The 21771-nt window shown below is 35.7% G+C and overlaps 1 protein-coding gene across 2 annotated transcripts in view; it reads right to left on the bottom strand.

Moving 5' to 3' along the window:
* SEC24B (SEC24 homolog B, COPII coat complex component) overlaps positions 1 to 15703 on the bottom strand; it is a 92387-nt gene extending 76684 nt beyond the window's left edge. For both annotated transcript variants that reach the window (XM_031942667.1, XM_031942666.1), the window contains exon 1: positions 15390 to 15703. In XM_031942667.1, coding sequence (XP_031798527.1) covers positions 15390 to 15516 — 127 coding nt within the window. In that variant the 5' untranslated portion in view covers positions 15517 to 15703. The remainder of the gene's footprint in view (positions 1 to 15389) is intronic.
* Between the last annotated feature and the right edge of the window lie 6068 nt (positions 15704 to 21771).

Here is a 21771-nt window from a genome sequence, read left to right on the forward strand (position 1 = left end):
GAGTAATACTGTAGAAGTCAATTTCAACCATCTCTCTATGAAAGTCACTACAAGGATGTCACTGTATAATTAAGAATGAAGTTGAGAGGTGTTGGGAAAGACAATATTACTCATGTTTCTCTTACATTTATGATGAGAATATGAAATGTATCCATATACCCACCTTAATTTCTAAGTGCTTTAATTAAATTATCTTGTGGGATGACTGGAAACATTACAATTACGTTCAAAGTTTCATTTATGAGTTTTAAAAAATGAATCAAAAATGAATACTCTTAAAGTTAATATTCTTGTTTAGTCAATTAACTTACAAATTAATGGTATCTGGAATGCTATGTCAAAGAATTACAATGTATCAATTTGTGATTCTTGATAATAACTAAATCAGTATTAAACAAATCTATTTAAATAGATAAATACATTTCCTAATGATTCATTTGGCTTGTCCATGATATAGGATATGGAAGCAGGGAAATAAACATTATCATGTCCAAATAGCTCAAATGTCAATCTTCTAAAAATAACAAGAATGTTTTATCTGCTGAATATTTATCAGCACTGCACTAAATATCAGATAAAATCTATTTTATTCTTATGAATACATTAAAAACATTTAAGTTATTTAAAAAACCCCACAAAAATAGCTTACAATATTTTCATTACTGCACACTTCAAAACACTCATTATCTGTTATTTTATATTAAACTTTAAATGTATTAAAAAAAAGCTGACAACTCATTCAAAATAAATGACTCAAAGCACTCTCAAGTTTGAAATGCTGACATTTTATATTTTTATATTCTTCCACTGTTTTTGGAAAAGCAAACTAAAAAAAAATTTTTTTAAATGGATATTTTAGCCCAAAAACCCTCAAACCCCACCTTTTACCTTAATCACTGTTAAAATTTACATTATTTAATTCAAGATATTTTAACTTTAAAAAATGTAATCAAAGCAATTGTGTTGAGAGTGCTACTGGTACTTCTATGAATCCATTTAAGAGTAAAGCAAGCAGAATCAGGAAAACAATATGCAAAAAAACTATGGCAAAGGAAATGAAAAGAACAATACAAAAAAGTCAAATTTTGTCTAATGGCCAAGGTTGGTCCCAAAAAAGAAAAGAGAAATTTAGCTTCCCTCTTTTTTGTCAGTAGTCTATACAGGATATACTACAACATTCATGTATTGTCTACACTTAAAAAAAAAAAAAAGTCTTTTTTTTTTTTTTAAAAGGAGTATTTTCTGGATAGAGGAAATAGAAATGTATATTCAGAAATGTTATAGAAAAGTAAAGTCCTAAATAAAACATTCACAAAAGAATTAAAAAAAAATAAGATGCTACTTCTTTTTATTAGTAAAGTTGCCCAGCCTTATAAATACATTTTATAAATAATTGTGAGCTTATTTGATATTTTCCTGACAAGGAAAGTAAGTGATTTGTCATTTCCTTCACCAGCTTCTTTTACAGATGGAGAAACTGAGGCAAACAGGATTAAGTGCGTTGCCCAGAATCACACATATTTTCCTGATATCAGGAAAGATGAGTCTTTCAGACTCCAGGCTTGATTTTCTATCCCTGCACCATCTACTGCTCTTAGAAATCATTAAGACTCTTTATATTATAGAAGTATTGAATTGCTAGATTATACTACCAAGAGAGGATAAAATGAGCTTGAGTGTGATACACTTAGAAAAAAGCAATCAATTACCAGGCAGGAAAATTAGTTTCTGATTCTGTTTCTGCTAAGAATCAGCAGACTGACCTTGAGAAAATGACTTCCACTTTATGAACCTCAGTTTCCTCAACCATAAATGTCTTCTCTGTATACATCACATAATTCTTAAAATGATTACAAAATAAGACTACATAAAAGCACTTTATAACTCAAAAATAAAAACATCATACATATGTAGTGTTAGAATTTAAACTCCTTGAGAGGAGGGACCTCATTTTTTTTTAGATCTGTCCTCTCTTTCCCATGCCACTACCAGTTACATACAGTATAGAGAACATAGCTGTTTCTGAATAAGCCTGTCAAACTAATATGCATGTGGTAAAAATAACAGCAGCAAAAAAACCTGGACTGTTTTCAGTTTCTATAACTCCTTATATCTGAACTCCACACCCCTATCCCTCATTTCCACTAGATGAAATCATTCAAACCACAATTAAAATGCAATTCCACCAGGAAGCCTTTCTTGACAGCCCCTTGTAGATAATGACCCAACAATAAATGAACATCAGATTTGAAATAAGCTTACACATCTAACCAGATTTATTTTACAAGGGAGTTTCCTCACTGGAATTCATGGCATCTAGCCTGTACCAAATTTATAGGGACATGAAACAAATGTGATTTCATTGATACAGAGAAATCCTGAGTAAGGAAACTCCTACCCATACAGATAGGCCCCTTTTCTAATGAAAGTTTTCATTTCCTAGAGCAGTGATGTGCTCTGAATGTGAAGTGACTTGCCCAGAATCACCATCTGTGTCAAAGGCAGGATTTGAACCTGTCTTCCTGGTTTCAAAAATACTTTCCAATTTACTATCATGCTACTTCTCAGCACCCCAGAGATCATCTAATCTAACTTCCTCATTTTTATAGATGAAGCTAAGGCCTAGAGAGGTTAAGTTACTTGCCCTGGCCACATAGTAGCTTCAAGAGGAAAAATTTCAACCCAGGTCCTCTGAGACTCATGAATCAATACTTTCACTTTTGAATCATGGTGTTCTGTAAGATAAAGGTATGTCAGTAAGGTACAACTCTCAGAATATGTTAACTGCATTATATCCTATGAATACTGAATGCTTCTGAGCTAGACTAGATAGTCTCTAAGGTCCTTGCAATCTGAGGATCCATGACCTCTCTGAGCTTTTCACATTCTGTGAAGTCATGTTTTTCCAGAAATCTTCCAAAGAAGAAAAATATGTTATACATTATGTAAAATGCTGTATTTAATAAGAACAGTGTTAATAAAAATATAGTTAGATAAGTTGTTTATATATTATCATATATATTATGGGATAACATATCAATATATAATTATATAACAAATATATAGTTATAACATAATATATTTATAATTAACCATTATATTACTTATAGAAACAAGCCAATTGAGATTTTATAGACCAATTATCTAGTCTCAAACAGATCTGTAAAAGCTCTCTAGAACATATCCTAACCAAATAGTTCTCCTCTCTCCCAAACCCTCAAACGAGGGGAAGAGCCACCATTTCTAGCAGCAGCCCAATTTATCTTTTGTTAGATCTAACTTTCCTACATTCAACCTATTATCTACCTTTCTGTAATTTCTATTCAAGGTTCTTAGCTCTTCTTTCTCATCAGAACCGGTTCTGGACAGAACCAATTAAATCTATCTTCCATAAGATGGCTGTTTCAAGTACTTGAAAATAGTTTACGTTCCCTCAACTCCAACAAATCTTTGTGTGGCAAGCTCTTGGGGCCCTTTACCATCTTTGCTGATCTCTTCTAGACCCAACTTCTTAAATTGTGGGTTGTGACACTATAGAGTCTTGTAACTAAATGTGGGGGGGAGGGGCCCCACAAAATTATTATTTAACAGCAAGCATTTGAAGAGTAAGAAAAAGGTATCAAGATATGTGGAACTATTTCCTCTTCTCTTTGTCTACTTTCTCTCTTCTTTAAAAACTTTTATGAGATGGTCTGTATGTGTGTACAAGTATATTCTTGATGAATATATAAGAAGCCAAGTATACTTTCACTGGTAATTTATAACATCACAAAAGATAATAATATAGTTACAATCAGACAACTAAGATGAAGAATATCTTATTTCAAAACAAAACCAAAAAGAAATAAACATTTGATTTGTACACCTATTTTATATCCCTATGCACCCAGGGTCTTGTAAAAATTTCTTGGACAAAAATATATAGAGAACTGACTCTAATTTATAAGAAACCAAGCCATTCTCCAATTGAACAGACAATTTTCATGATGAAATTGAAACTATTACCACCCATATGAAAGAGTGTTCCAAAACACTATTAATCAGAGAAATGCAAATTAAGACAACTTTGAGATACCACTAAACACCTCTCAGATTGGCTAAGATGACAGGAAAAAATAACGACAAATGTTGGAGGGGATGCGGGAAAACTGCGACACTGATGCATTGTTGGTGGAGTTTGTGAATGCATCCAACCATTCTGGAGAGCAATCTGGAATTATGCCCAAAAAGTTATCAAACTGTGCATACCCTTTGACCCATCAGTGCTACTACTGGGTTTATACCCCAAGGAGATACTAAAGAAGGGAAAGGGACTTGTATGTGCCAAAATGTTTGTGGCAGCCCTGTTTGTAGTGGCTAGAAACTGGAAAATGAATGGATGCCCTTCAATTGGAGAATGGTTGGGGAAATTATGGTATATGAATGTTATGGAATATTATTGTTCTGTAAGAAATAACCAGCAGGATGAATACAGAGAGGCTTGGAGAGACTTACATGAACTGATGCTAAGTGAAATGAGCAGAACCAGGAGATCATTATATACTTCAACAATGATACTGTATGAAGATGTATTCTGATGGAAGTGGATTTCTTTGACAAAGAGACCTAATTCAGTTTCAATTGATCAATGATGGACAGAAGCAGCTACATCCACAGAAAGAACACTGGGAAATGAATGTAAACTCTTTGCATTTTTATTTTTCTTCCCAGGTTATTTTTACCTTCTGAATCCAATTCTCCCTGTGCAACAAAAGAACTGTTTGGTTCTGCACACATATATTGTATCTAGGATATACTGTGACATATTCAACATATATAGGACTGCTTGTCATCTAGGGGAGGGGATGGAGGGAGAGAGGGGAAAAATCGGAACAGAAGTGAGTGCAAGGGATAATGTTGTAAAAAATTATCCTGGCATGGGTTCTGTCAATAAAAAGTTATTATTATATAAAAAAAAATTTCTTGGACAAAAAGAGATTATGAAAGGAAAAAATTTAAGCTCTATTCAAGGCAACTTAAAATCAAAAACCTTTGCTCTCTAAAATTTTAAACATGATCTCTAGAACTAAATGCTATATTGCAGAAATGTTTTGCAAATAAGTCTACTCATTCCCTCCTTCATTCTAGACATTATGCTCCTCTTAATGTCATATAACAACACAGTAGCTTTTCTTGGTGGCTTTATCCCACTGTTAGTTCACAGTTTTCAGTCTAATGAAATGCCCTTATTTTTTCCAGAAGAAATGCTATCTAGCCAATTTCTCCCATCTTCTACTTAAGGGGTTAATTTTTTTTTTAATCCATTTGTTTGAATTTCTGATAAGAGTAAGATGAAAAAGCTGCCATTTGCCTTATTTCCCTATTCCTAAAATTTGTGACATGATCTGTCCAGAGTCCTCTAAATGACATAAAATCATCAAAATGATAAATATTATTTATTTTACTAGTCTTCTCCTAGGTTATGTTTTAATAACTGTGAAAGATGTAGCCTTAAAGTTCTGGAAAATCTTAAAAGGAAATGCAAGGTCAACAGTACTTGCAAAAATGCTTTACTAAAAAACTATACCAAGGCAAAAAATTGAAATTGAGGAGATTTCCATCAATTGGGGAATGGTTGAACAAACTGCAATATACTGGTTCTATGAGAAATGATGAGCAGGCATTTCAGAAAAACTTATAAAGACTTACATGAACTGATGCGGAGTGAAGTGAGCAGAACCTAGATAACACTGTACAAAGTAACAATATTGCTGGATGATTAGATAAACTTAGCTCTTCTCAGCAATACAATGATCTAAGACAATTAAAGCTAGCCACATTCACAGAAAGAGTTATGGAGTCTGAATGCAAGTTTAAACAAACCGTTTTAGCTTTTAAAAAAAAGTTTCCCTTTTTGATCTGATTCTTCTTTCACAAAATGACTAATGAAAAAATGTTTAATGTGATTGTACATGTAAAAAATTAGAAATAACAATCTTATAAAAGTAAATATTCCTTGGATCATCTTAAAATAAAATAATGGAATATAAGGCAATCAGTACTATAAGCAGAGAGGTGTTGATTTTGTTTTTAATTTGTAAGTATAATTTGGCTATATTTACATAGGACCAAAATGACTGAGGGGGAAAAGATTTTTTTAATTTATCATTTATTTAACATCACATTAAAAAAAAAGCTCATTATTTTAAAGATCAATAAATATTTATTAAGTGCCAAAAAAGAATAAATGTTGAAAACTAAAAACTAAAACTTAAAACAAACTAAAAGTAAAAAATATATTGTTCTTTTAAAAACAACAATAACAACTCATACCAAACAGTGAGCAGAACCACCTTAAGAAATGTAATTCTTTTTTTCAATAAAGAGTAACATTTGCAATAGTACTCTAAGTTTGCAAATACATCATCTCATTTTATCCTAACAATCTAGTAGGTGCTATTAGTATTCCCATTTTACAGATGAGGAAAGTGAAGCTCACTCAAGAGTTATACAGTGACTTCCCTATGGTCACATAGCTACTAAGTGCCAGAGGCAGAATATGAACTTAGGTTATTCTTGACTCTAAATTCAAGATTCTTTCCACCTTACAATGATTAATTATCAACAAAAGTATCAAAAAAAAAAAAAAAAAAGCTAGAATATAGTGTTTTACATAAAGTTAGTATGAAAATATCTAAAAATCTCTGATGGAAATCTGCCTTCAATGCTGAACGGATCAATCTTAGGAATCTTACTTAACAGGTACTTGCTTTCCTTAATCAGACTTTAAGTAGGCATAAGTAGAAATCATGCAGAACACTCGGTTAACAACAGTCAGCAACTCTAATGAGTCAGGAACTAATCATCATTTGCGGATTTCCCAGGCTATATGTGTTTCTACTTTAAGCCTGAGAGTTTATCTTCCAAAAAGAAAAAAACAGATCCTCAGTACTGAGTCTTTTAGCCTGAGGAAGAAATAGTACTATGGAAAGTTGTAAAAGACTAGGCGGAACAAACACATTGGTCTGAATTTAGGAGTTGGTCCAAACATTTGAGCTAGAGGAATTTTTTAGCTTTCAAGGAAAGAAAAACAAAAGAAAAGAAAGCAATGTTTATTACTGACCTCTAGTTTCCAGTCCTTTCCAAATTAGGATCACTAAGGGCCTACATTGACATACATTGGGAAGAATAATAGATATCAGATCAGAAGCTACTTCTGTGTCTTGTAGGACAAGTCATCACTCATCCTCCTCTTTTTTATCTATAAAATGAAGAGTTGGAGACTCAGAAATCTTGAGATCTGATTTTGTGAATGACTATTTTTCACATAGTCACTATGATTTTCCTAAAACATAGAACCTTATCTACTCAATAAACTCCAGATGCTCCTATTACCAAAAATATAAACTGGTAAGTTTGGCAATCAAAGATCTTCATAACTTGGCTCTTTCTTCCTACTTTTCTAGTCTTTTTTACATACTATTTCCTGCTATATATTCTACGGTCCAGTGATACAGGTCTAACGCCTACTTTCTGTTTCTCAAACAGGACATTCCTATGTCTGGAATCTTTTCTTTTACCTCAGCCCCTAGGAATCCCTACTTTCTCAAAAGAAACAGCTCCACTTTTCATTCTCTTTTTCAGGAGGCCTTTTCTGGTCCCTCACTGATATGAAAGGCGATTTTCTTTTTATTTTGTACATACTTATATGTATATATTGTCTTTCTTGACTATGCTCAAATAGCTATAAAACTGTATATACCCTTTGATACAGCAGTGTTTCTACTGGATCTGTATTCCAAAAAGATTATAAACGAGGAAAAGGAGCCACATGTGCAAAAATGTTTGTAACAGCTCTTTTTGTAGTGGCAAGGAAACTGAGTCAATGTTCATCAGTTAGGGAATGGCTGAATAATGAATGTAATGGAATATTGTTGCTTTGTAAGAAATAATGAGCAGACTGACTTCAGAAAAGCCTGGAAAGACTTATATGAACTGATGCTTAGTAAAGTAAGAAGAACCAAGAGAACACTGTACACAGTAACAAGATTATGTGATGATCAACTGTGATAGAGTTGGCTCTTTTCAACAATGAGGTGATTCAAGGCAATTCCAATAGACTTGTAGTGGAAGGTACCACTCACATCTGAGAGAACTTTGGAGGCTAAATGTGGATCAAAGCATAGTATTTCCATCTTTTGTTGTTATTTGCTTGTTTTTGTTTTCTTTCTCATGATTTCTTTCCTTTTGTACAGCATAATGAATATGGAAATATGTTTAAAAGAATTGCACATGTTTACCTTATACTGGAGTGCTTGCTGTTTTGGGTAGGGGAGAATGGAAGGAGAGAAGGAGAAAAATTTAGAACACAAGGTTTTGCAAAGGTGAATGTTGAAAACTGCCTGTATTTAGAAAAATAAAATACTATTAAAAATGAATTACTTCTAAAAATGTCTTTAGCACCATATTACAACTGAGGATCCTTTATAAATTAAGGTATAATGTTATTTGATAGTGTCCTGATTCATATAAATAAAACTATAAAGATGGGGGGAAAAAGTCTTTTCTAGTCAAATGTGAGCTCCTTATGAGCAGAATTTTTTCATCTTGTTTTTGTAAATGTGATATGAGTGCTTAGCATTTAGCAAATGCTTAATAAATTTGTGTCTAATGATTGATTTATCTTCTAAAAATTCTCAAAAAAGAAACTAAACATTTAGGCTTGGAGAATTTCCTAGGCCAGAGTGACTCCTGTCCTTACTATTTCTTTTTTATGCAGATAATGACCTTTCCTCCATATTCATAGTTCTTTGCTTCTCTACAAGTATCTAGCAACATATATATATATATACATATATATATATATATATTTTTTTTTTTTTTTTTTTCCACATTAGGAATAATTTCTTTAGAGTTCCTGACATGGTCAGCACACCTCTTCTTGACCACTTCAGTGACAACAAATTTGCTGTTTTGTGATAGAGCCTACTTCTCATTGAAGAGCTCCAATTGTTGGAAGATGCTTTCTTATGTTGAATCAAAATCTGTTTCCTTGTAACATCCAATTGGTCCTAATTCTGCCCTCTTGAGCAGAAGAGGGCAATCCTAATCCCATTCACATGACACCTTGCAACATATTTGTGTGAATGTCCTAGCCCCCCTCTCTGAGATTAAAAAATTCTTGAAGGCAAGGATCATTTGATTTTTTTAATCACAGATTAATAGTCTTTTTTTTTTTTTTCAGAAGAAATGCTGTCTAGCCAGTGTAACAAACACTTAATAATGAGAGCTAAATTGATTTGTAGAATGCTCCTTCTAGGAAATCAAAGCCCAAAGAGCAGAGGGGAAAAAAGCCCAAAGTAGATCCCCATTATTGCCCAATAAAGGGGAGCTTGGTAAGGTATTGTGGAAAATTTATTTTCCTCCCTTCCCTTCCAGGGTAACCAGCCCAGAGTCAGCTAATGTCAACTGTCTAAAATTGGATTTGAACTCAGATTCTCCTGATATCAGGGTCAGTACTCTATCTACTTCAAAACCCAGCTGCCCCATAGATGAATTTTTTTTGAAATTATTTTAGCAGTTAATGCTGAGTGCACAACAAGATAAAGATTAAAGAGAATTTAAGGCAGTAGACTATCTTGATTCAAATGCTGACTACATAACTTCCTAGCAATGTAATCTTATAGCAATATGACCTTAAGAAAATCATTTCACTACACAGGGAGATATCTTCATGTGCAAAATGAGAGATTTATCTTAAAGGTCCTTAATGACTCTACATCTATGATTTTTGAAGGTAGGGGACTTTCACTTTGCATTCCCAGGGCCTAGCCAGTACAATGTCCCCTTTTTGGTAAATGTTTGAATTGTATTTTTGGCAAGACTGAATAGAAAAAGAGATTGCTGTGCTCTGAAAGATTAGAGTCCTGTATGTTTAGCCCTGTGTATTTACTATGAACCTTGCGAAACATTTTAAAAGGTCTCATTTTAGGGGAGGAAGAATTTGAGGAAAAATATTGAAATTCCAGGCTTGAATTCCCACAAAATTTTGAAAGCCAGGATTCCTTTCTCCTGCTTTCTGTGGACTACCATCATCTAAAAAACTCATCTAATCAATCAGTCATTTCTTGAACAATATTTTATTTTCCCCCTCAACAGTATTTTATTTTCCCAAATAAATGGTAATAAGTAGATAGTAAATAATTTTTAACATTCATTTTTTTAAGATTTTGTGTTGCAAATTTTTTTCTCCCTCCCCATACATATACAATTCTTTTAAATATATTTCTACATTTGTCATGTTATGCAAGAAAAATCAGACCAAAAGGGGAAAAACTATGAGAAAGAAAAAGCCAACAAACAAAAGTGAAAGTAGTATACTTCATCCACATTCAGTCTCCTTAGTTCTCTAGCTCTGGATATGGGTGGCATTTTCCATCCCAAATCTATTGGAAATTGTCTTAGATCATCGCATTGCTGAGAAGAGTTAAATCTATCATAGCTGATCATCACATAATCTTGGTATTGCAGCGTACAGTATTCTCTTGTTATTGCTCATTTTACCTTAAGTTCATGGAAGTTTTTCTAGGCTCTTCTGAAATTGGCCTGCTCATCATTTCTTATAAAGCAAGCCTATTCCATTACACTTATTTACCACAACTTATTCAACTATTTCCCACTGATGGGCATTCACTCAATCTTTAACTGTTTTAAAAACAAACAAAAAACCCTGTACCTAAGATTATATAAAGATTAGAAAGAATGTCAAACTGAAAAGTCTATTTTGTTACTTTTTAGCACTTTTGGCAACATGTTTGCAAAGGAAAGAAGTGGAAACTGTTAGCTAGAATGAATTTTTTTTTAAAACTTGCTAGCCATAATGGCATAATAAAAAAAAGCACCAATTGATATCTGAAGATCTGAGTTCAAATTCTGCTTCTGATAATTAACATCTGTGTAAAGTTTGGCAAATCATGTAAGAGCTATGGAATTCATTCTTTTCATCTACTGCCCATCTTAAAAAAAGGGGCGGGGGCGGGGTTTGGATCAGATGACTGCTGAAGTTCCTTCTTTTTTGATACATTGCCAGGGGGAAAAAGATTATTTCTCTACTTCATTTTCCTACTTCCATTCATTCTAGGTCTCCATTTTCTCCATACAACTAAGGAACACTTGAAAATGAAAAGCTCAATTTATTCTTCCAACCAAGCCACAAAACAAGTTAGAACACATATGCTGGACAATGTAGGGAGTGTGTTTATGAAAAAGGCTCTAAAAATGGATTCTCTGGCTTAAAAGGTAAAAGAAACACTAAGAAACAGATAAATTCCTATAAAACCTGAATTAGAAGAGAAGCATTTTAGGCAATGAAAAAATTTTCACCTTTTGGGTGAGGAAAGCCCAAATTCTCTGGTGGTAGGTCATTAAAATTTACAAGAGAAATTAAATTACGCATCTTCAGTAATCTGCCTGGATCAGCTAGAAGAATGCAAAATCCGATGGGAGAAGGCCATGTTACCAAAGTTAACTATAATAGTTAGCACTTTCAGATTTGCAAAATGTTTCACAAATATTATCTATCCTTCCAACAACCTTGGAGATGGGTGCTATTATTACATCTATTTCATGGATGGAGAAACTGAAGCAAACAGAGGTTAAGTGACTTGTCCAAGGTCATAGAATTATAGTATCTGAGGTTAAATTCGAACTTCAGGTCCAGTGCTCTACCTAGTATATTACCTAACTGCTTAGACAGAAGCAAGACCAACAATTCTAGAATGACAGTTTGTAAATGCTCTCTCTAAAAGCTCACTCTTTCTTTCTAGGGAACCTAAATAGTATAGAATTCTTAAGCCAATTTAACCCAAAATGATGATATTGAAGATTTGGCTCAATGGCTCCAGTTTGAGATATTATTAGATTTGTCTAATTATGAACCTGGCTGAAATGACTATCATAAACTAATTAAATTTCAACTCAAGATGTGAAACCTGTGATATATTTTCTACACTAACACCCTCAGTCTTTATTGGCAAAATCTAACTCCATCAAAACAGCCACATCAGAATGCTTGGTGAACCATAAAAATAATGAATGAAAAACAAGTTTCTGCACTGTACTACAGAGTTATATTGTTGACCCGGGATGGCATTAAGTAAACTAGACACAAGGAAAGCATAATGTGCGATTATGTTGATCACATTCTTTTTACTCTTAGTGTAAGTGATCACAAACTACAGATTTAAACACAGAAAAGATCTTAAGTCATCTAGTTTAACCCCCTCATTTTACAGTCAAGGAAACAGACCTAGAGATGAGATCACTGGCCCCCGATCACAAATGTAGCAAATGGCTAGCTCTAAATGAAAGTCCTCTACACTCCTTCCATTGTGCCATGATATAATATTACATTTGCTTTACTGGGGGAAAAAAATTCTCATACTCTGACGCTTCATCTCAATGTCAAAGTGGCCCTAGTTGCTTAAAGACTATCAGTGAAATCCAAGTTCTGGCTGACTCTGTTGAGCTAGAAAAGCCTTGATCTGAGCCTGGGCTGCGGCATTCAAGCCGCAGACTTAACAAAAACTTGTTCCTAGACTGACCTCATGCAACTAAAGAGTCACCCTTTATCAAAGTATAGAGGATGTCCCAAAGAAGGAATATATATGAAGTAAATTACTGATATGTGTGAGATGATAAGCTAAATTCTATACAAAGTTCTCAAGGAATTTATAATCTAATGCCATATAACATATAACAGCTGTTTTTTAATTGCCAGCATCCAACCTTGAATAGATTAATAAATGTTTCTTAGAATGAATTCAATAGCTATCCCATGTGAGATGGAGATATATTTAAAGATAGCTAAAATAAGAAAATTATACTTAAAAATCCCAAGTTTCATTAGAAATCTCTCAGGGAAAGTATTCTTTTCCCTTGAATATCCCAGAGATCTTTTATCAATTTGCATAGACAGAAATTATGCATCCAGACAGGCTCATTATCACCATGGAGATGTCTACATATTAAGACCTGATGCTTCTGGTTAGCTATAAATGAAGAGAAGAAATTTGAGACAGATGCTTTGATCAGAAAAGACTTCGGGCATATTAGAGAGTACTAGTTATCTTTTAAATTCTGTATGTTTTCGGAATTAAAGGGTTTCCCATAACAGATGAAACAAGGTCAATTATGATCTATTTTTATTTATATCTCCCATTATATCAAACTTTCATATTTTATAATATATAATTTATACATATATAATAGATAATTTCTTGTTTACCTTGTTGATTGCTAAAATTATATAAATGTTTCTCTTTGAGGAGTGAGCATGAGTGAACATATTTGCAAACTAATTTCCAGTATATCTATATCCAACAGCTAACACCTCAAAAGAACTTCTCTTCAAGTCCTTTAAAAGTGAAATATCACATTCAAGTCAGAAGAGGAAGGCAATGTGTTGCTAGGTTAAATGACTTGCCACACAATTGAAGATTTAGTCTCTAACTTGTGAGGGATTACAACAGGGAAACAAAACAGTGTGGTAACTTGATTTGTTTGACTATGCTTATTTTTTGCAATGTTTTTCTTTCAAATGTTTTAAATTTAATTTATTTATTTTAATTTTTAAAATTGGGATGGGAGATATGCTTGTTATTTTAAAAAAATGAATTAAAAATTTAAACTGAAGAGTACAATACAGTAAAATACTGAGTTACAATGTGATATCATATGGGGCTAAAAAAATAGAAATCAAATTTGTTTTGCCAAATAATTTACTAAATTGTTTAAATCAGTGTAACAATTACATTCCTTAAGCACTCAACAACAGATGGTAGGTGATACCTATGCATCATAGGTAATTTACAATGTCAATAATGCACAACACAGAAAATGAAATTAACCATAAAAAGCATAATGCTTGGCTCCTAGGTAAACATGGGTCTACTTTACTCTAAAACAAACACTTGGTTCACTCCATAAAACAAGTCTGAATTTCTTATACAAAAGACAACAACCTATCCCTATATGTTACAAAAATACCATATCTATAAGTCTTGTGAAATAGACTATCTAGTAATCTTTCCTAGTCATAGAAAGTGATTTACTGATTTAAGTAGTGAAAAGAGAGACTACTTTTTGAAAAGCATCAATTGGATACTGAGATAAACACTACATAATACATATTTTAAATTTTTTATGTCCTTTAAAAAAAAAGTTACGATTTCACTGAGATGATTAAGAGGTAGCAGCACAGCCAGACAATTATTTGGGGAAGGGCAAAATATTTCCCCTCACAAGCATGTTTTAGGATTCAGACCTGTATTGATTTCAAGTTGTAATGAAAGCAATATCTCTAGCCCACTCTGTCTGAAACCATTAACATTACCCAAAATAGGGGATAGATTTCTTGGGGATAATTTTTCAGCTCAGAATTCTGAATTAGGCAACTCACAAGAACCTCATTTAAAAACTGGTTTTCTTATTTTCCAGGGTAATGTGAAAAGTCAACATAAGGAGCACTCAATTTTGCCGATCGAGCGGAAGGTGTGGTGGGGGCCCCTAGGCACACATGGAGGGGGAAAAGTAAGGACAAAGTGGAGGAAGGAGATGAGACACAAACGGGAAAGGGAAACAGGAGAGGGGAAGAGACAGAGGAAAGCGAAAAAAGACGGCATCAGGTAGAGGGAGAGGAAGGGAAGAAGGGAAAGAGACAATGACCGAGAGAGGAGACAAGGAGGTGAAAGACCGGGATGGAGAGGGGGCGGGGGGAAGGGGTAGAGGGAAGGAACAGAAACAGATGAAACGGAGATAAGGAGAGATACACTGGAACAGTGGGAGAAAGAAGATTTCTCGTCTCTCCTCCCTTTCCTCCCAATCCATTTCTTAGACTTGCTGAAGGGGAGTTTTCTTTAGGAAAAAAGCAGTTGTCAAGTTCAACAAACTCCCTAAACGCCCGAGGTGCTGAGAGTTAACAGCACCAGGAGGAAAGGGAGGGAGAGCAGCAGCAGCCGACACCGCCACAATTCCGACCCAAGTGGGTCAGGGTTACAGTTGCACCCATATTGCATCCTGATGCGCAATTGTCTGCAAACTAACTTGAGCTGGTGGCTCCGCAGCCCCACTGTAGGCTGTACACCACCCTTTCTCCTGGACGTCCGGCGAGCAGGCGTCCCCATTTCCCTGGGACTTAACAATGTCCTCTCCAGAGGGTTTCCTGCCCTCGCGCCGGCTCAGACTTGGGCCCGGGCCTCCCGAGGCTTCCGTCCCCGGCCCCGCGAGCCCCCCCCCAAAGCTAGGCCGGGCCCTAGTTCCCTTTCTCCGGCCAGGCCGGAGCCCCGTCGGCCGCCCGCGCCCTAGGCCCCGTGCGCAGCCCGCCCGCCTCTCCCTGTCGCGGCCTGCCTCACCGTTCTGGTAGTGCTGGGCCTGGTTGGGGCCGGGGGGAGCGGCCGCAGCTCCGTGCCGGGGCGGGATCCTGGCGCTGGCGGCGGCGGCGGCGGCGTGGGGATGCGGGGCGCCAGCAGGGGCGGACATGACCGGCGGCGGCTCCGGCTCCTACTCGGGGAGGGAGGGAAGGAGGGAGAGGTGAGGAAGGGGGAGGAGGGGAGGCGGGAGGAAGAGGAAGGAACGCGCCGGGCGTCACCAAAGGGATCGAACCGGAATCTGGAACTCAGGGGCGCGCCGACGTTCCACGGAAGAATCTACGCTTACGCTAGCTGCGCGCCGCCGCCGCTCTGCGGCTGCCGGGAATCCCTGGCCTCGTTGTAGACTTCGCCCTGCCCTCCCTTCAACTTCAGCTTCCCCTTCCGTCAATTTCAGGCCGCCGTCACAGCGTCCCCTGGCGTCCGCGCTCCGAAGCTCAGAGGCTCCCGGGGAAGGGAGAGGCGAGCCTTCGAGCACGCCCAAGCGAAATAGTCCACCCCCGAGGGTGACCTGTCTCTGTGCCTCGATTAGGTCTTCTCTCCTTCTCCCTCTCGCTTCTCAACTCCAGCCTCTTCCTGATGTTATCCCTCAAGGAAAGGCCTGCAGAGAGCCCGGGAATTGCCCGGCCATCCCGGAGGCAGTCTCGGAAAGAGACCGTTGCATTTCAGACTTCCTCCAGACCCTGATGCGCTCCGGGACTGGGAAGGGCCCAGGGGCTCCGTTACGGCCGGGAGCTCCGTTTTCTAAAGGAGTTCCGAGGCGTGGCGAAGAGAGACTCCCTGGGCAGCCGGGCACTGCCCCCTTCTCAGCTCTAACTCCATTCTAGTGAAACAGTTCTCAATTTGAATTCAGAAGTTGAGTTTGAATTCCACTTCCGCCTCTTTTACTCCCTGCATAAGAAGTTGCTCTGGACCTCAGTTTTCACATCTGTAAAATGAAAGAATTGGACTAAGTGACTTTAAAAAAAAATCCAAATTTGCGTATGCTTCCCCCTCTCCTCCCCCCTCCCCAAATCGGAGTTCCATAACACTATATGTTAACTTTCCTCATTAAAAAAAAGGATTTAATTTCGGTAATAACTTTTAAAGGTTGGCGGTGTTTTACATAATGTTAATTCGAGTTTTACATAATCCCCAATGCTTATCACTGTGTTGGTACATAGTGAATATTGAATAAAGGCTCTTTCTGTTTATCCTACTTATCCATCTGTCAATAGATCTACAGATCTATCCAATGTATTTATCTATATCTCATTTACCTTACGGAGCTAGCCTGTCCTAGCCTACCTATATCTATCCTTCTATCTTTATCATCTATAGATCTATGTATTCTATCCATATCTACTAATTTAATCCTTCATCTATATATCCTTTCCTTTTGATTTGTTATCTATCAAGCTATATCTACCTATGCATCTATCCTATCTATTTAGAGCTATCCTTCTATCCTATATGTCCTTTTATCTATTTATCCTCATATCCTGTCTGGATCTATTGATCTATTTTATCTATGTAGATTTATCCTATCTATCCTATCTTTATAGACTATTTCTATCTGTCCATTTTAACCTATCTACTTACTATTTTCCTTTTTACAAATGAGAGAAAACTCAGGTTTAGAGAATTGACCTTGTCAGCAGTTGCACATTTAGTAAATGCTCACGGTGAGAATTCAAATTCAGATCATCCTGATTTCCTGGCTCACAATCCATAGTTTAAGAAAATTCCTCATTTTACCTTTTCAAAGTCTATTATACGTTGGAAGAGTTGGAAGGATTCCCTTAAGCTTAGTGGTTCACAATCATTTTTGATCCAGGATACTTTCGCTTTCAGAAAACTTTCCAATAACTTCTATTCAATAGGAAAGGAATAAAATGCTAGCTTTCACATGCATATAGATATGCATATAAGAAAATGAAATTATTTTTTTCATAAACCTTTATTTGATAAGTGGCATTCTTGAGTTTCATGTTCTCTCTCTACTCCACAATTTCCTCTCACCCTTTTCCTCACCCTTTCCCTATTTCTGGTACCCCACAATTGAGAATTCATGTTCTAGTCCAACGGTACCTAAAAAGAAACCTAGGGTTGCAGGCAACACTCCCAAGTGCTGCTCTAAGGAGACTGAAAATTTGACAAAATAATCTATTTGAGTTTAATACCACTGAAGCCCCATTGTCTCATTTTATAGATTAAAAAAAAAAAAAAAAAAAACAGCCCAGAGAGGTTAGATGACTTACTGTGCAACAAACAGCAAGTACCCAAGTTGGTTTTTAGACTCAGCTTTAACTAGAATGTTGTGGGTTATTTTTCTTTTAACTACATTGAGCTGGGATGGGTCACAAAGTCTGAATACTGAAACTCTACTACTACAAAATCTTCCTACTTTGCCCTTTTCAAAACTGCTTAATAGTTACCAATATTTTTCATTTCTCTCTTTTTTTCTTCATGATTTTTAGATTAGGAGGTAAAGGGAAAAAAAGAATGAATCTTTTTACCTTTCTTTAACTGATCAAAAAGAAAGTCAAAAGGGATGATAAATACATATGGTAAACATTTATTAAGTGCCTACTATGTGCCAGATACTGATGGCAGTTCTGATCATCATTTGAATTTAAGAAACATTGTACAACACAAAATCACAAGCATTGAACTTCTTTATAATGTTATTTTAAAAAAATCATATGTTTCTTTTTTTTTTTTTTTTGGTGGTATATAGTTGAATACTTAACTTTTTATAATGTGTTATATGTTTTACCCTTACATATTTAAGTTATAAGCTTAGAGGACATGGACCATATATTTTAATTTGCTTACTTAGCATCCTGTGGGTAAATATGAATGCTAACTAAGTGCTTCACAGTGCTAGGCCTGAAATTAGGAAGACCTAAGTTCAAGTATAGCCTTAGAATATTATTATCTGTGTGATTGTGGGCAAATCAGTTAACCCCTGTTTACCTCATTTTCCTAGTAAATGGGAATAAAAATAGTACCTACCTCCCAGAATTGTTCTGAAGATAAAATGAGATTATGTCTGAGAACTTGGAACAGTGTACATATATAAATGCTAGCTAGCTATTACTGATGATTGGATTGCTTTTTCTGATTAGCTGGCTGACTATGGGAAAGTCAGTTGACTTCTCTGAAGTTCTTCAGGAAAATCTAATCTGTAAAATGGTATAATAATATTTGCACTGCTAAACCTTGATGGGTTATAAAAAAACAACTTGTAAATTGAATAGTACTGTATAAATTTGGTGATTAATTACTTATCTATCATAGGATCTACAATATTACAATGTCTGATCACTTTCTCTGTTGATGAGTTCTTGACCTGGCATCTGTGAATTTGTTTTAAAAATATTTTGATAACTCCAATATCATTAATTTTCTTTTGTTGAAGAAAGTTCAACATTAGCCTTCATATCCTTCATTTTAGGCACAAAATATGCCAGAAACAATGTAATTTAGCATCAATTGAATATCTAGCATATTTAGATAAAGAGACAAATGTCCATACTGGTAGAGACCTCCCATAGCCATGGGCATCTTTCAGATGATCTGAGGAATTATTTATGGAAATTAAGGAACATAGGGGTGGAGTCAAGAGGGTAGGGAGTAGAAAAGACATTACCTGAGCTCTCCCTAACTTCCTTCAGAATCAGTGCTTAGATCAAGCGCGAATTTAGATCAATATTTTTAGATCAAAGCCTCAAAATGGATTTTAGAGTGACAAACTTACAAACATTTGGAGTGTAATAATGTTTTTAACTTTTTTTTTTTTTTTTTTTGCTGAGGCACTTGAGGTTAAGAGACTTACCCAGGGTCACACAGCTAGGACATGTTAAGTGTCTGAGGCCATATTTGAATTCAGGTCTTCCTGACTTTAGGGCTGGTGCTCTATCTACTGCACCACCTAGCTGCCCCTGGAGTATAATAATTTTTTACAGTTTGAGATATCTTGGAAGGACTTCAGGAAAGTTTTGTCTCAATTGGGCAGGGAGAAATGAGTCCTAGTGTGGAGTGCAGGTGGAGGCCTAGGGCAGAGAGACCTGGTATGGGGAATTTAGTGGGAAGCTCTTAGCCAAAATACAACATCATTGGCTACTCTTTCCTGGTTTATAAGGCCAGTAGATCAGGAGACTAACTGTGAGACCTCCAACACAACTACAGAAGGTAAATTGTCAACTCCCAAACCCCAGCATAACAGGCAGGATTGGCCAGGCCACCCAGCATATTAGGAAAGCCTGCAGCACCACAGTTCCTGTAGAGTCAATGAAAAGCCCCTGCTGTCCGGCAGAAGAAGCTCAAGACAATTTCCCCTGTGCTGTAGGAACAGAATTCAACCTTTAAAAAGAGCAAAAAAGCAAAAAGAACTCTGACCTTAGAGAGCTACTATGGAGACAGGAAAGATCAGAACACAAACCCAAAAGAGGACAGCAAAGGCAAAATGCCTTTAGGTGAAACCTCAAAAAGGAAAATGAACTGGTCTTCAGTTCAAAAGGCTCTCTTGGAATAGTTCAAAAAAGGATCTTAAAAGAGATAAGAAAAGGGGGGGAAAGAAATGAAAACTATGCAGGAGAATTTTGAAAGTTTGGGAAAAAATGCCAATACCTTAGAAAAGGAAGCACACAAATTGCCTGAAAAGAACAACCCCTCCTTTTTTTTTTTTTTTTTTTTAATTAGAACTCTTTAATTTAAAATTTTTTTTTAAAAAACTTTATATTTTTCAAAACATATGCATGGATAATTCTTAAACATTAACTCTTGCAAAACCTTGTGTTCTATTTTTTCTCCCTTTCCCCCTACCTCCTTCCCTAAATGGCAAGTAGTCCAATAGTGTTAAATATGGTAGAAATATAAGTTAAATCTAATAGATACATACATATTTATACAATTATCTTGATGCACAAGAAAAATCACACCAGACCAGAAAAAATGAAAAGAAAAATAAAATAAAAGCAAAAAACAACAAAAAAAGTGAGAATGCTGTTGTAAACCACATTCAATTTTCACAGCCCTTTCTCTGGGTGTAGATGGGTCTCTTCATCACAAGATCATTAGAATTGGTCTGAATCATCTTATTGTTGAAGAAAAGCCACGTCTATCAGAATTGATCATTGTATAATCTTGATGTTGCTGTGTACAATGATCTCCTGGTTCTGTTTCCTTTTCATTTCATTTTAGTATCAGTTCCTGTAAGCCTCTCCAGGCCTCTTTGAAACCATCCTGCTGATTGTTTCTTATAGAACAACAATATTCCATAACATTCATGAACCCTAATAGTTCATCCATTCTCCAACTTGTAATGTCTGGGCTAGCTTTCTGGAGGACTTTGGGATCAGCCAGAGTCCTTGGTCTTTAGGTGGAGAAGTGAAGGTGGCAGGAGAGCCACCACATGACTGGTCAAAGTTCCAGCCCGCTATACCAACTGATGAGCATCCATTCAGTTTCCAGTTTCTTGCCACTACAAAAAGAGTTGCCACAAACAGTTTTGCCTACATAAATCCCTTTCCCTCTTTTTAAGATTCCTTTCAGATTTAAGTCCACTAGAAACACTGCTAGATCAAAGCACAATTTGATAACTTTTTGAGCACAATTCCAAATTGCTCTCCAGAATGGTTGGATCAGCTCACAATTCTACCAATATAGATTTTGTCCCAGTTTTCCCACATCTCCTCCAACATTTATCATTATCTTCTCCTATTATAGTTAATCTAAGAGGTGTATTGTGATACTGAGGTTGTCTTAATTTGCATTTTTCTGATCAATAGTGATTTAGCCTTTACATATGACTAGAAATGGTTCCAATTTCTTCATTTGAAAATTGTTTGTTCATATCCTTTGACCATTTATCAATTGGAGAATGGCTTGAATTCTTATAAATTTAAGTCAATTTTCTATATATTTTAGAAATGAGACCTTCATCAGAATCCTTGAATGTAAAAATGTTTTCCCATTTTATTGCTTCTTTTTAAATCTTGTCTGGATTAGTTTTGTTTATACAAAAGCTTTCAAACTTAATATAATCAAAATTATCTAATTTGTGATCAATAATGATCTCCAGAATTTTGTTCACAAATTCCTTCCTCCTCCAAAGATCCGAGAGGTCAGCTGTCCTATGTTCTTTTAATTTGTTTATAATATCATTCTCTATGTCTAAATCATGAACCGATTTTGATCTTATCTTGGTATATAGTGTTAGGTGTGGGTCAGTGCCTAGTTTCTGCCATAGTAGTTTCCAATTTTCCCAGAAGTCAAATAGTGAGTTTTTATCCCTAAAGCTGGGGTCTTTGGGTTTGTCAAATGCTAGATTACTATAGTCATTGACTATTTTGTCCTGTGAACCTAACCTATTCCACTGATT

The sequence above is a fragment of the Sarcophilus harrisii genome, chromosome 6, assembly GCF_902635505.1.
Source record: "Sarcophilus harrisii chromosome 6, mSarHar1.11, whole genome shotgun sequence".
Taxonomy (NCBI): domain Eukaryota; kingdom Metazoa; phylum Chordata; class Mammalia; order Dasyuromorphia; family Dasyuridae; genus Sarcophilus; species Sarcophilus harrisii.